We start from the raw sequence: 13964 nt of genomic DNA, 5'->3' as shown, positions 1-13964 counted from the left end.
TTCCTGTCTCCGCTTCTGTTTCTGCGAGGTGGAACAAGCCCAGGGTTCCAATGTGACCTCCCGAGTTATTCATTCAAAAAGCGATTTTTGAGGGGGCCGGGCATAGTGGCTCAAGCCTGTAATCCCAGGACTTGCGCGAGGCCCAGGTGGGAGGATCCCTTGCACCTAAGAGTTTCAGACAAGCCTGGGCAACATAGGGAGACCCTAAAAAAAATGTTTTTCAAAAATTAGCCAGGCCCGGGTATCGTGGCTCTCGCTTGTAATCCCAGCACTTAGGGAGGCCAAGGCGGTGGGTCACTTGAGGTCAGGAGTTCTACACCACCCTGTCTAACATGGTGAAACCCCTTCTCTACTAAAAAAAAATGAGTTGGGTGTGGTGGTGCGAACCTGTAATACCAGCTACTCGGGAGGCTGAGGCAGAAGAATGGCTTGAACCTGGGAGGCAGAGATTGCAATCAGCTGAGATCATGACACTGCACTCCAGCCTGGCTACAGAGCCAGACTTCATCTCAAAAAAAAAAAAAAAGAAAGAAAAGCTGGGCGGTAGTGGCACACCTGTCCCAGGTAGTGCCTGTAATCCCAGCTACTCAGGAGGCTGAGGCAGGAGAATTGCTAGAACCCGGCAGGTGGAGATCTTGCCACTGCACTTCAGCCTGGGCGACAGAACTAGACTCTATCTCAGGAAAAAAAAAAATGTGGGCCGGGTGCAGTGGCTCACGCCTGTAATCCCAGCACTGTGGGAGGCCTAGGCAGGTGTATCACCTGAAGTCGGGAGTTCGAGATCAGCATGACCAACATGGAGAAACCCCAACTCTACAAAAAATACAAAAAATTAGCTGGATGTGGTGGGGGGGGGGGTGCCTGTAATCCCAGCTACTCAGGAGCCTGAGGCAGGACAGTCGCTTGAACCTGGCAGGTGGAGTTTTTGGTGAGCCGAGATAATGCTATTGCACTCCGGCCTGGGCAACAAGATCAAAACTTCATCTAAAAAAAAAGTGTTGGCCAGGCGTGGTGGTTCATGCCTATAATCCAAGCACTTTGGAGGCCAAGGCGGGCAGATCACCTGAGGTCGGGAGTTCAAGACCAGCCTGACCAACACGATGAAACACCGTCTTTATTTAAAAAAATAAAAAATAAGTGTTTTTTGTGGGGGCCAGGCATGGTGGCTCAGGCCTGTAATCCCAGGACTTTTGGGAAGCCCAGGTGGGAGGATCCCTTGCGCCCACAAGTTTCAGACCAGCCTGGGCAACATAGTGAGACCCTACAAAAAATATTCCCCCAAAAATTTTTTTTGAGATGGAGTCTCACTCTGTCACCCAGGCTGGATTGCAGTGGTATAATCTCGGCTCACTGCAACCTCCGCCTCCCAAGTGTAAGCAATTCTCCTGCCTCAGCCTCACAAGTAGCTGGGACTATAGGCATAATGTTTGTATTTTTAGTAGAGACGGGGCTAAGTTTTGTATTTTTAGTACAGATGAGATTTCACCATGTGGGCCAGGCTGGTCTCGAACTCCTGACCTGAGGTGATCCACCTGCCTCAGCCTCCCAAATCACTGGGGATCACAGGTGTGAGCCACTGTGCCCAGCCTATTTTTCAAAAATCAGCCAGACATGGTGGTGCATGCCTGTAGTCCCAGCTACTTGGGAGGCTGAGGCAGGAGGACCCTTTGAGCCCAGGAGGTCGAAGCCACTGCTAGCTATGATATCGCCATTGCACTCCAGCCCAGGTGACAGAGCAGGATCCTGTCTCTAAAAACAAACTACAACAAAAAAAACAAAAACTTTTTTTTTTTTTTTTTGAGATGGAGTCTTGCTCTGTTGCCAGGCTGGAGTGCAGTGGCACAATCTCGGCTCACTGCAACCTCTGTCTCCTGGATTCAAGCGATTCTCCTACCTCAGCCTCCCGAGTAGCTGGGATTACAGGTGCCCGCCACCACACCTGGCTAATTTTCTTTTTGCATTTTTGGTAGAGACAGGGTTTCACCATATTGGTCAGGCTGGTCTTGAACTCCTGACCTCATAATCTGCCTGCCTCAGTCTCCCAAAGTGCTGGGATTACAGACATGAGCCACCTCGCCCAGCCCCCAAAACTTTTTTTGAACACCTACTATATGTCAGGCACAATCCAAGATGTCTTTTTTCAGCATGACCTAGAGCTTATCATCTCTCGGTGCCTGTTTCCTGCTGTCTTTGAACTCCTGGGGAGGGGTGGGGGCCTAACTCCTCCCTCCTCCTCCCTGCCACTTATCTCTTCCGCCCAGCACTGCCCTCTGGTCCGGGTCACTCTAGAAGGTGGGAGCTAGGTGCTTTCCCCAGGCCTGGTTACCGGCAGAGCTGAGGCCGCCTTGCCAAGATGGGTGGAGCCCCTCTCCATCGCCCCCCTGCCCTGAGACCTTGGTGAGACCTCCCTGGGTGGGCGGTGGCTGATGCTATGGGTGTCAGCCCTCACCGTGTCACCCCTGTTAAAGGGTGCACCCCTGCCCCACCCTCAAAGCATCCTTCATCCTGTGTCCACCCACAGTGCCTCAGTTTACCCCCACCCTGCCTTTCCACTCGGCCCATCATGATTCAGAACACACAAAGGGTATCCGCTGCACCCCCATCACACGGCATCATCCGCCTCACCCCCAACAGCATAAGGCACGGCAGCTGGGCCTCCTCCCCCCCAGCCTCCTTCTCTCCCCCTCCTCCCTCAAAAGTAGGAACACAGAGCCCTGGAGAAGGAAGCCAGCCCCAGGCAAACATGTAATGAGCAAAGATGAGACAGGGAAATGACACAAGAGAGCAGGCCAGTGCTGGGTGCTGGAGCCAAAAAGAAGCCAAAAAGGCACCAGCCAGGGGCAGCCCTGCCACTCACGCCACCTCAACTTTTCTGCCTGTGCCCCCCCACCCCGCTTAATGATCTCTCTCCACTCCTGCTGCCCTCAAGGTCTCTTTCAGAGCCTTCAGATGAGATATTATTAGGTTGGCGCAAAAGTAATTGCTGTTTTTGCCATTGAAAGTAATGGCAAAGGCCAGGCTTGGTGGCTCATTGCTGTAATCCGAGCACTTCGGGGGGCTGAGGTGGGCAGTTCACAAGGTCAGGAGTTCGAGACCAGCCTGGATAACATGGTGAAACCCTGTCTCTACTAATAGTACAGAAAAAATTATCTGGGCATGGTGGCACGCACCTGTAATCCCAGCTACTTGGGAGGCTGAGGCAGGAGAATTGCTCGAACCCTGGAGGCAGAGGTTGCAGTGAGCTGAGATTGAACCACTGCACTCTAGCCTGGACCACAGAGTGAGACTCCGTCTGGGTGGCAGCAGGGGGTTGGTGGGGAGGGAGAAAGTCATGGCAAAAACTGCAATTGCTTTTTTTTTTTCTTTTTTTTCTTTTCTTTCTTTTCTTTTTTTTTTGGGGTGGGGCATGAGCCTCACTCTATGGCCTAGGCTGGAGCACATGGCATGATCTTGGCTCAGTGCTGCCTCTGCCTCCAGGGTTCAAGAGATTCTCCTGCCTCAGCCTCCCAATGAGATTACAGGCACTCACCAATACACTTGGCTAATTTTTGTATCTTTAGTAGAGATGGGGTTTCACCATGTTGGCCAGGCTGGTCTCGAATTCCTGATCCACCCACCTCAGCTTCCCCAAGTGCTGGGATTACAGGCAAGAATGAGCCACGGCACCCAACTTTTTTTTTTTTTTTTTTTTTTCTGAGACGGAGTCTCGTTTTGTCACCCAGGCTGGAGTGCAATGGCTCAATCCCATTGCAGCCTCTGCCTCCTGGGTTCAAGCGATTCTCCCACCTCAGCCTCCTGGGTAGCTGGGATTACAGGCGCCCGCCGTAACGTCTGGCTAATTTTTGCATTTTTAGTAGAGAAGGGGTTTCACTATGTTGGCCAGGCTGGTCTCAAACTCCTAACCTCAAGTGATTTGCCCACCTCAGCCTCCCAAAGTGCTGGGATTATAGGCGTGAGCCACCATGACCGACCTACTTAACTCTTTTATCTCCTTGCACAGTTTTTCTCTGTGGCCCAGTCACAACTTAACATCTTAGTAGACATATACCTGAGTTTTTTTGTTTGTTTTTTCTTTGAGACAGAGTCTCACTCTGTCACCCAGGTTGGAGTGCAATAGAGCAATCTCAGCTCACTGCAACCTCCGCCTCCTGGGTTCAAGCAATTCTCCTGCCTCAGCCTCCTGAGTAGCTGAGACTAAAGGTACATACCACCATGCCTGGCTAATTTTTTGTATTTTAGTAGAGACAAGTTTCACTGTGTTGCCCAGGCTGGTCTTGAACTCCTGAGCTCAGGCAACTCACCCACCTTGGCCTTCCAAAGTGCTAGGATTACAGGGGTTAGCCACCCTGACCGGCCTCTGAGTACTTTTTTTTTTTTGAGATGGAGTCTCGCTCTTTCGCCTAGGCTGGAATGTGGTGGCCCATTCTCAGCTCTGCCTCCTCTGCCTCCCCAGTTCAAGTGATTCTCACTGCAACCTCTGCCTTCCGGGCCTGGGTTCAAGTGATTCTCCTGCCTCAGCCTCCTGAGTAACTGGGACTACAGGTGTGCACCACCACGCCCAGCTAATTTTTTTCTATTTTTAGTAGAGACTGCCTTGTTGCCCAGGCTGGTCTCGAACTCCTGAGCTGACGCAATCTGCCCACCTTGGCCTCCCAAAGTGCTAGGATTACAGGCATGAGCCACCGTGCCTGGCTCCTCAGTATTCTTTTTTTTTTTTTACTGTCTCCAAGAACATCAGCCCCAGTAGAGCCACTGAGTGTCCTCGTTGGGGCTGAGCACACACAGATGCTCAGTAAATGATGAATAAGTGGGTAAGGACAGCCAAGAGCTTGCAGACCTGTGTTGAAGGTGTGTCCCTGCAGAGAGCTTCTCTCCGCTTGGCATTGGAGAGGCCTGTCACCGGCAAGGAGGTAGCTGTGATGACCTCAGACCTGAGAACTCCTGTGACGGTAGGGGAGATTGCTGTGAATAATGTAACCAAGAGCCAGACAGAGAATGGAAATTCTGGTAGGTTCTAAGAGGGAGGCCAACAAGGGGCTGAACTAGAGGCTGACATAGGGTGAGAGGGGGAATGTCTATTTTATTTTTTTTTAAGACAGGGTCTCACTCTGTTGCTCAGGCTGGAGTGCAGTGGCATGATCATGGCTCACTGCAGCCTCAACTTCCCTGGCTCAAGTGATCCTCCCACCTCAGCCTCCCAAGTAGCTGGGACTATAGGTGCTCGCCACCACACCTGGCTAATTTTTGTATTTTTGGTAGAGACAGGTTCTCACCATGTTGCCCAGGCTGGTCTTGAACTCCTGGGTTCAAGTGATCCCCTGCCTTGGTCTCTCAAACTGCTTGAATTATAGGTGTGAGTCACCACACCCAGCCTATTTTATTTTGAGATGGAGTCTCGCTCTGTCGCCAGGCTGGAGTACAGTGGCGTGATCTCAGCTCACTGCAACTTCCACCTCCTGGGTTCAAGTGATTCTCCTGCCTGAGCCTCCCGAGCAGCTGGGACTACAGGCACGCACCACCATGCCCAGCTCTTTTTTTTTTTTTTTGTATTTTTAGTAGAGACAGAGTTTCACCATGTTGGTCAGGATGGTCTCGATCTCTTGACCTCATGATCTACCTGCCTTGACTTCCCAAAGTGCTGGCATTACAGACATGAGCTCCTGTGCCTGGTCCCTAGTTTATTATTATTTTAGAGTCTGTGTTGCCGAGGCTGGAGTTCAGTGGCTAGATCTCGGCTCACTGCAACCTCCTCCTTCTAGGTTCAAGCGATTCTCCTCCTCAGCCTCCCAAGTAGTTGGGACTACAGGCACTCGCCACCATACCCGGCTAAATTTTGTATTTTTAGTAGAGATGGGTTTCACCATGTTAGCCAGGCTGGTCTTGAACTCCTGACCCCAGGGGATCGGCCTGCCTGAGCCTCCCAAAGTACTGGGACTATAGGCATCAGCCACCGAACCTAGCCTCGAACTCCTGAGTTTAAGTGATCCTCACACCTCAGCCTCCCAGAGTACTGGGATTACAGGTATGAGCCACCATACCTGGCCTGAGCAGGGGTAAGTGTCTATTTTAGGCTGAGTGGTCAAGGAAGGCTTCTCTGAAGAGGTGATGTTGGGGCCAGGCCTCCCCAAGTGATTGGAAAGTGTCAGCCATGGGGAGATGTGGAGAGAGGGTATTCCAGGCCAAGGAAGGGTAAGATCAAGTAATTCAGGGATTTAAAGGCAGAGGAATCTGGACTCCAGGCCTCCCATTCAGGGCTTCCCAGGAGAGACACGGAGGATCTCATAAAGGTGTGTGACTCTGTGGCTCACTCATGCCCACAGCGGGGACCATGACTACACACCCTTTTTTTTCTTTTTGAGACTGTGTCTCCCTCTGTTACCCAGGCTGGAGTGCAGTGGTATGATCACATTTCACTGCATGCAGTCTTGACCTCCAGGGCTCAAGAGACCCTCCCACCTCAGCATCCTGAGTAGCTGACACTTGGTAGTGCCGGGGTCTCACTATGTTACCCAGGCTGGTCTCGAACTCCTAGGCTCAAGCGATCCTCCTGCCTCAGCCTTCTGAAATGTTGGGATTACAGGCATGAGCCACCGCGCCTGGCCCGCCACCCAGTCTTGACTCTCTCTCCTCCCTCCCTCCAAGTGCTGCTGGCCTGTGTGTCCTGCCTGCTCAGGGCTGCCTCTGACTTGTGGCTTTTGACTTCAGGCCTAGGAGACACCCTTTGGATGGGTTAGGGAGCTCGTAAAGCAGGTGGGGGACACAGCAGGGACTGAATAAGGAGAGTGACATACTGCAGGCAGGGGTTGGGTGAGAGATGAAGGGTCCACTCATGTACACTGCCAGTGTGTGGCATCTATGTATGTGTGTGTTTTTGTTTGTTTTGAGATGGAGTCTCGCTCTGTCACCCAGGCTAGAGTACAGTGGTACAACCTTGGCTCCCTGCAATCCCCACCTCCTGGGATCAAGCAATTCCCTGATTCAGCCTCCTGAGTAGCTGGGATTACAGGTGCCTGCCACCATGCCCTGCTGATTTTTATATTTTTAGTAGAGAGGGGGTTTCACCGTCTTGGCCAGGCTGGTCTTGAACTCCTGACCTCATGATCCACTCGCCTCAGCCTCCCAAAGTGCTGGGATTACAGGTTATGTGTTTCACGTGTGTCTTGTGGGTGTGTCCTGTGTGGACCGTCTGTATCTGTGTATGACTCAGCCATGTGTCAGCACATCCCTGTCGATGTGTGTCTGCTGATGTGTTTGTCAGCATGCATGGCTCTGTCTGCAAATGTCTGTCTTGCATGTGTTTTTTTTTTTTTTTTTTTTTGAGACAGAGTCTTATTCTGTCACCTAAGCTGGTGTGCAGTGGCATGATCTTGGCTCACTGCAACCTCTGCCTCCCAGGTTCAAGCAATTATTCTGCCTCAGCCTCCCAAGTAGCTGGGATTACAGGCCCATGCCACCACACCTGGCTAATTTTTGTATCTTTAGTAGAGACAGGGTTTCACCATGTTGGCCAGGCTGGGCTCAAACTCCTGACCTCAAGTGATCTGCCCACCTCGGCCTCCCAAAGTGTTGGGATTACAGGTGTGAGTCACTGCACCTGACTTGTGTGTGTCTTTGTGTGTCTGTTGTATGTCTCTGGGGGTATCAGCTGTTTCCCTGCATGGGAGGTTGTGGTGAATGTGGCTAATTCCCTGTGGGAGGGGGCTGCTGCCTGTATATAAGACTGCGTCTTGGCAGTGCATGGTGTCTCAAACCTGTAATCCCAGCACTTTGGGAGGCTGAGGAGGGCAGATCACAAGGTCAGGAGTTGAAGACCAGCCTGGCCAATATGGTGAAAACCCATCTCTACTAAAAAGATACAAAAATTACCCAGGCATGGTGGGACGTGCCTGTAGTCCCAGCTAGAACAAAAAAGACTGTGTGTCTGTGCGTGTGTATGTGTGTGTGCCCCTCACAACCCAAACGAGCAAACACCTGTCCACCTTCCCAGCTGGCGGAGGGGCACAGGAGGTGGGATTCCGAATCACAGGCTCTTTCTGAGTATCTTTCTGTACTTTATTGTCCCTGCTGTAACAATGCTCATCATTCCTGAAAACGTCTCCTGAGGGGGCCTCGGCCAAGGCTGACTGGAGAAAAGGGGGCCAGTAACCCCTAGCAGGCTCTGCTGCCTGAGGCCTGGGTCTTCCCCCGGGGTCCCTGAATCTGGAGATGGCAGAGAGGAGGCAGGCCAGCTCCTTCCCCGGTCCTCCTAGGATTGCTGCTTCTGCCCATTCTCCCACTGGTGAAACTGAGGCAGAAAAAGCGGCTCAGCAGGGGGAAGGCAAGTTTAACCTTCCTGAATGGGGTCCAGGGACACTCCACATCTGCCACATAGCTTCTTGGGCTGGACATTTTTCCTGGGCACCAGCCAGCAGCTGGAGCAACGAGTGCCGTATTTCTTGTACCTAGGGTTGGGGGACAAGAAACTACCATTTAAGATGCAGTGGGGGCCCAGAAACCACGGCAGGAAACCACCTTTCCCAGGAGGTAGATTTTGTTTTGTTTTGTCTTGTTTTTGTTTGTCTTTTTTGAGATGGAGTCTCGCCCTGTTGCCTAGGCTGGAGTGCCGTGGCATGGTCTCAGCTCACTGCAACCTCTGCCTCCCAGGTTCATGCGATTCTCCTGCCTCCACCTCCCAAGTAGCTGGGACTATAGGCACCTGCCACCACACCTGGCTAATTTTTTGTATTTTTAGTAGAGACAGGGTTTCACCATGTTGGCCAGGCTGCTCGAACTCCTGACCTTGTGATCCACCTGCCTCGGCCTCCCACAGCGCTGGGATCACAGGCGTGAAAACCTCACCTGGCCAGAGGTAGGTGTTTTGCTTTTTGCTTTCCCCAAACCCCACGCTAGTGACACACGGACTGATTTGGGGACCTCCACCTCTCCCTCCACCATTCTAAGGACCTGATCCCACAGGCATTGCAGAGAGGGGTCCCATCTTCAGCGTCTCTCCAGAGCGGGGTCCTCTGGGTCCGACAGGAAGCACAGCGCCGGAGCCCTGAAGGGTGAGAGGTCAAAGGGCAGCGGTCAGAGGTGACACATGTGAGCTCAGGAGGCCTTTGCGGGGAGAGGCATTTTGTGGGGGTCTCTGTCAAGGCCCCACCTGGCTCTGAGCCAGCCCTGGGAGTTGCCAGCTCTAAGCTACAGCAAAAGCCAGGAAGGGAGACAGATGGCAGTACTCCGCAGAGGAGGAAGCTGGGGGTGGGGGTGACTCAGCCCAAGTGGAGGGGGCGCTGCGACTCCTCCCGGAGGCCTCTAAATGAGGAAGCAAGATGGAGAAGGAGGGGCAGGGAGAAAAGCAGGGAAGGCAGGAAATTGGCCCCCCAAAATATTTATAGCTCTTAGGCTTTCAGGACTCACCCAGGGCCTCCGTGTCTCCTGGGTGGGCTGCGGGGCCCTCAACAGCTTCTGCAGGGGGTTCCTGAGAGCGGCTACTGCAGGGAAGGCTGTGGGGCAAACAAGGTGTCAGCAGCGGGGGGTGGGGGGGTCCACAACTTGTCCCTGATAGCCCCTCAAAATGAAGACTTAGTATCAAGGTATCAGGCATCCCCCAAGGAAGCAACTGATATCTGAACAGCCTGGTTTTGCCTCTCATTAGTGATATTATTATTAGTATTATTGGAGATGGAGGCTCGCTCTGTCGCCAGGCTGGAGTGCAGTGGTGCCATCTCAGCTCACTGCCACCTCCGCCTCCCAGGTTCAAGCAATTCTTGTGCCTTAGCCTCCCAAGTAGCTGGGACTACAGGTGTGCAACACCACACCTGGCTAATTGTTGTATTTTTAGTAGAGATGGGGTTTTGCCATGTTGGCCAGGCTGGTCTCAAACTCCTGACCTCAAGTGATCCGCCCGCCTCAGCCTCCCAAAGTGCTGGAATTACAGGCATGAACCACTGCGCCCAACCTAATTATTATTATTATTTGAAAAATAGTAGGCACAGGACAGCCTGCCAGGTTCCAATTCCAGTTCTCCATGGCCTTGCTGTGTGAGTCTGGACACATTACCTCCCTCCCACTCCAAAGAATGCCTCAGTTTCCTTGGCTTCCCAAAATTGTTTTTTTTCTTTTTTTTTTTTTTTTTTTGAGACGGAGTTTCGCTCTTGTTACCCAGGCTGGAATGCAATGGCGCGATCTCGGCTCACCGCAACCTCCGTCTCCTGGGTTCAGGCAATTCTCCTGCCTCAGCCTCCTGAGTAGCTGGGATTACAGGCACGTGCCACCATGCCCAGCTAATTTTTTGTATTTTTAGTAGAGACGGGGTTTCACCATGTTGACCAGGATGGTCTCGATCTCTTGACCTTGTGATCCACCCGCCTCGGCCTCCCAAAGTGCTGGGATTACAGGCTTGAGCCACCGCGCCCGGCGGTTTTTTTTTCTTTGAAAAATTTATTGATTGATTTTTAAAAAGAGATGGGAGCCTGGGCAACACAGGAGACCCCAATCTCTACAAACATAAAAAATTAGCCAGGAGTGGCCGTGCAGGGCTCTGCTCTCTGCTCCCAGCTACTTGGGAGGCTGAAGTAGGAGGACGGTTTGGGCCAGGGAGGCCAAGGCTGCAGTGAGCCATGATTGTGCCACCGCACTCTAGCCAGAGTGACAGACTGAGACCCTGTCTCAAAAAAAAAAAAAAAAAAGAAAAAGAAAAAGAAAAGGCCAGGCAGGCATGGTGGCTCACGCCTGTAATCCCAGCACTTTGGGAGGCTGAGCCAAGTGGATGTCAAGAGTTCAAGACCAGCCTGGCCAACATGGTGAAACCCTGTCTCTACTAAAAGTACAAAAATTAGCCAGGCTGGTAGCAGGTGCCTGTAATCCCAGCTACTAAGGAGGCTGAGGCAGGAGAATCGCTGGAACCCAGGAGGCAGAAGTTGCAGTGCACCGAGACTGTGCCACTGCACTCCAGCCTGGGTGACAGAGTACAGCTCCATCTCAAAAATTAAAATATTTGAACTTGTTTTGGCAGCATGATTTAAAAAGTCATAATTTTATATATATATATATATATATATATATATATATATATATATTTTAGTGCATAAAAATTTTCTGGGGGTTGTAAATAATGATAATTTTTATAATGATAATCAGTAAATAAAAATTAGAGGCAGCGTCTCGCTATGTTGCCCAGGCTGGGCTCCTACAATCTTCCCACGTTAGCCTCCCACAGTGCTGGGATTACAGGCGTGAGCCACTACGCCCAGCTCCCCAAGGCTTTTTGTTGTTGTTGTTGTTGAGATGGAGTCTTGCTCTGTCGCCCAGGCTGGAGTGCAGTGGTGCTATCTCAGCTCACTGCAGCCTCCACCTCCCAGGTTCAAGCGATTCTCTTGTCTCAGCCTCCCAAGTAGTGGGATTACAGGCACCTGCGACCATGCCAAGCTAATTTTTGTATTTTTAGCAGAGAGGGGATTTCACCATGTTGGCCAGGCTGGTCTCAAACTCCTGACCCCAGGTGATCCACCCACCTTGGCCTCCCAAAATGCTGGGATTACAGGCGAGCCACTGTGCTCAGCCTCCCAAGGCTTTTGAATCAGCCCATACACATCAAATACTGCCTGTTAACCTCTTTTTGTTTTCGTTTTTGTTTTTGAAACGTAGTCTTGCTCTGTCACCCAGGCTAAAGTGCCGTGGCGCAATCTTGGCTCACTGCAGCCTCCGCCTTCCAGGTTCAAGCAATTTTCCTGCCTAAGCCTCCCAAGTAGCTGGATTACAGGTGCCCACCACCATGCTCGGCTAATTTTTGTATTTTTAGTAGAGATGGGTTTCACCATGTTGGCCAGGCTGGTCTCGAATTCCTGACCTCATGATCCAGCAGCCTCAGTCTCCCAAAATGCTGGGATTACAGGCATGAGCCAATGCGCCCCGCCTACCTCTTATTGTCATTACCAACAAACTGTAGCTGTTAGCATTATTGGGAAAAATCAGCGCAGCCGCAGCTGCAGCCTAAGCAGGGCCAGGCCTGCCTGATTCATAGAGACACCGGGTCTCACACTGGGGAAGCGGGGAGTGGGGACAGATGGCTGAGTCAGGAGCGGCAGGCCTGGATCTGGCACTAGCTCAAGGTGTCAACCAGAGACTGGGCCACGTGTAACGCAGGGCACGTGTGAGGGTCCACACTGACGCCAGAAAGCACCCCTGCCTCCCACACTCGTGTTTGCGTTGTTACAGGGAGAAAGGGTGCCCTGGCCTCAGCCAGCCCCTACCTGTAGGAGGGGATGATCAGCAGGCTGGCGTCCGGCTTTATCTGAAACCTCAGAGTTACCCCCTCGAACCCGGGGTCCACTTTCTCGGTGCCCCGGCAGGGGTTCAGCTGCTTCCGGGGCCTTCTCTGGGGTGGGGCAGGGGGAGTACCCGAGGGCTGCAGGCGGTGGCCCTTCTGGCTGATCCGGGTCTGTGTGTCCTTGGAACCCCTGTCCAGCGGCAGGGAGCCCTGAGTCCCCAGAGCCATCAGCTCCCAGCAAGGTCCCAGGACCTGGGTGTCCAGAGCAGGGGACTGATCCAGCCCCTCCACTGTCTCTTGGAGGAAGCGCAGAGCGGTGACGGAGTTCTGGCATGCAGGCCAGAGGGACCTGGGGACAAGGGCAGTGGGGTCACTCTTGGGGGACTCCTGGGTTCAGCCGACTAGGGTCCGGCTCTTTGCTAGCTGTGTACTCCTGGGCAGGCTACACACCCCACCTGAGGCTCAATCATTTCTAACTTTGGGTGGAAGGTTTACAAGTTGCAAAGTAATTGCAACTCACCTCGCCTACTGTGGGCCGGCCAGGCACACTCTCAGCCCTCCACATCAATCAGCCCCTCACGGCACCCGTAGATCACCCAGGCAGGGGCCGCCCTGGGTGACCCAGGCAGGGTTTCAAGCCTCTGGCTGCACGATCCAGAAAAAGGTTACTTTTTTTCTTTGTGTTTCTTTTAGAGACTGAGCCTCTCACTCTGTAGCCCCGGCTGGAGTGCAGGGGCGTGAGCAGGACTCAGTGCAGCCTAGAATTCCTGGGCTCGAGCGATCCTTCCGCCTCAGCCTCCCGAGTAGCTGGGACTTACAGGCATGCGCCACCACGCCGGCAGCCTTGCGATGATAGGATTACGAGTTTTATCATTTTCATTCTTATTGCGTTGCCCTCCATAACCCCTGGATGACTCCTGGGGAATGCCTACATCAGCCCCAGAGACATGGAATTGCATGGCCTCTGATCCCGGAGATGACCCCAAGTATCTCTGTGGACCAGAACCTCTTTGTAAGTTTCAATAACTATTATAAAATTGCCACTTTTCTATCACCCCAGCAACAAGAGGTCATGACCCCCCGATCACTGGGCCAGGTGGTGAAGGGTCCGGGGAAGGGGTTTGGCCTTACGCACCTCCCACTGGTTCTCCGGCATCCTGGGGTCCTCGGCCTCTCCTGGGAGGAAGATCCTCCCAGCGGCTCCAGGTCCAGACAGGGCGACGCCAGCAGCTTTGCTGCCATTGAGGAGTTCGGTGCTGGTTTGGCCTCCATTGTGCCCCGACCCAGTCCCCTCCCTAATTTCACTTGGCCCCGCCCTTCTGAGCCCACCCGATGAAACCCACCTGGGAGGGGCGGGACCTGCGGGGTGTGGGCGCTCCTGACTGAGGATGTGATGACTTCCAGCTGAGAGCGACCAGCCTTGGCGGCGCCTTTCCTTTTTCTGGCTTCAGGTCATCTGCGCACCCCTGCGTGCCAAAAGCGGCCTGCACCCCACCAAATCCCTCCGCAACTGCGGGGGCGGGGCCTCCCACGCTGGCCCTCCCCCTCGGAAATGGGGGCTCCCAGGCCTCTGCCTCAGATCCCCAGTGGGATCTCAGATCCCAGAGAGAGGAGAGCCGGGGTCTCAGCACAGCAGATGCAGGTGTGTGTTTTTGTTTGTGTGAGACTGAGCCTCACTCTGTCACCCAGGCTGGAGTGCAATGGCCTGATCACT

The 13964-nt window shown here is 53.0% G+C and overlaps 1 protein-coding gene across 1 annotated transcript; it reads right to left on the bottom strand.

Moving 5' to 3' along the window:
- Nucleotides 1-8030: 8030 nt before the first annotated feature.
- ZGLP1 (zinc finger GATA like protein 1) lies at nt 8031-13569 on the bottom strand. Its single transcript, XM_032251831.1, has 5 exons — nt 13386-13569; nt 12234-12599; nt 9400-9485; nt 8944-9037; nt 8031-8441 (listed from the first exon to the last, which is right to left on the bottom strand). The coding sequence occupies exons 1-5, from the start codon at nt 13520-13522 to the stop codon at nt 8324-8326; spliced, it is 801 nt and encodes a 266-aa protein (XP_032107722.1). The 5' UTR covers nt 13523-13569; the 3' UTR covers nt 8031-8323.
- Between the last annotated feature and the right edge of the window lie 395 nt (nt 13570-13964).

Source organism: Sapajus apella, unplaced genomic scaffold (genome assembly GCF_009761245.1).
Source record: "Sapajus apella isolate SASKATOON/1434 unplaced genomic scaffold, GSC_monkey_1.0 scaffold77, whole genome shotgun sequence".
NCBI lineage: Eukaryota > Metazoa > Chordata > Mammalia > Primates > Cebidae > Sapajus > Sapajus apella.
The sequence above is the reverse complement of the archived record's forward strand: the minus strand, read 5'-3'. Positions and strand labels throughout refer to the sequence as shown.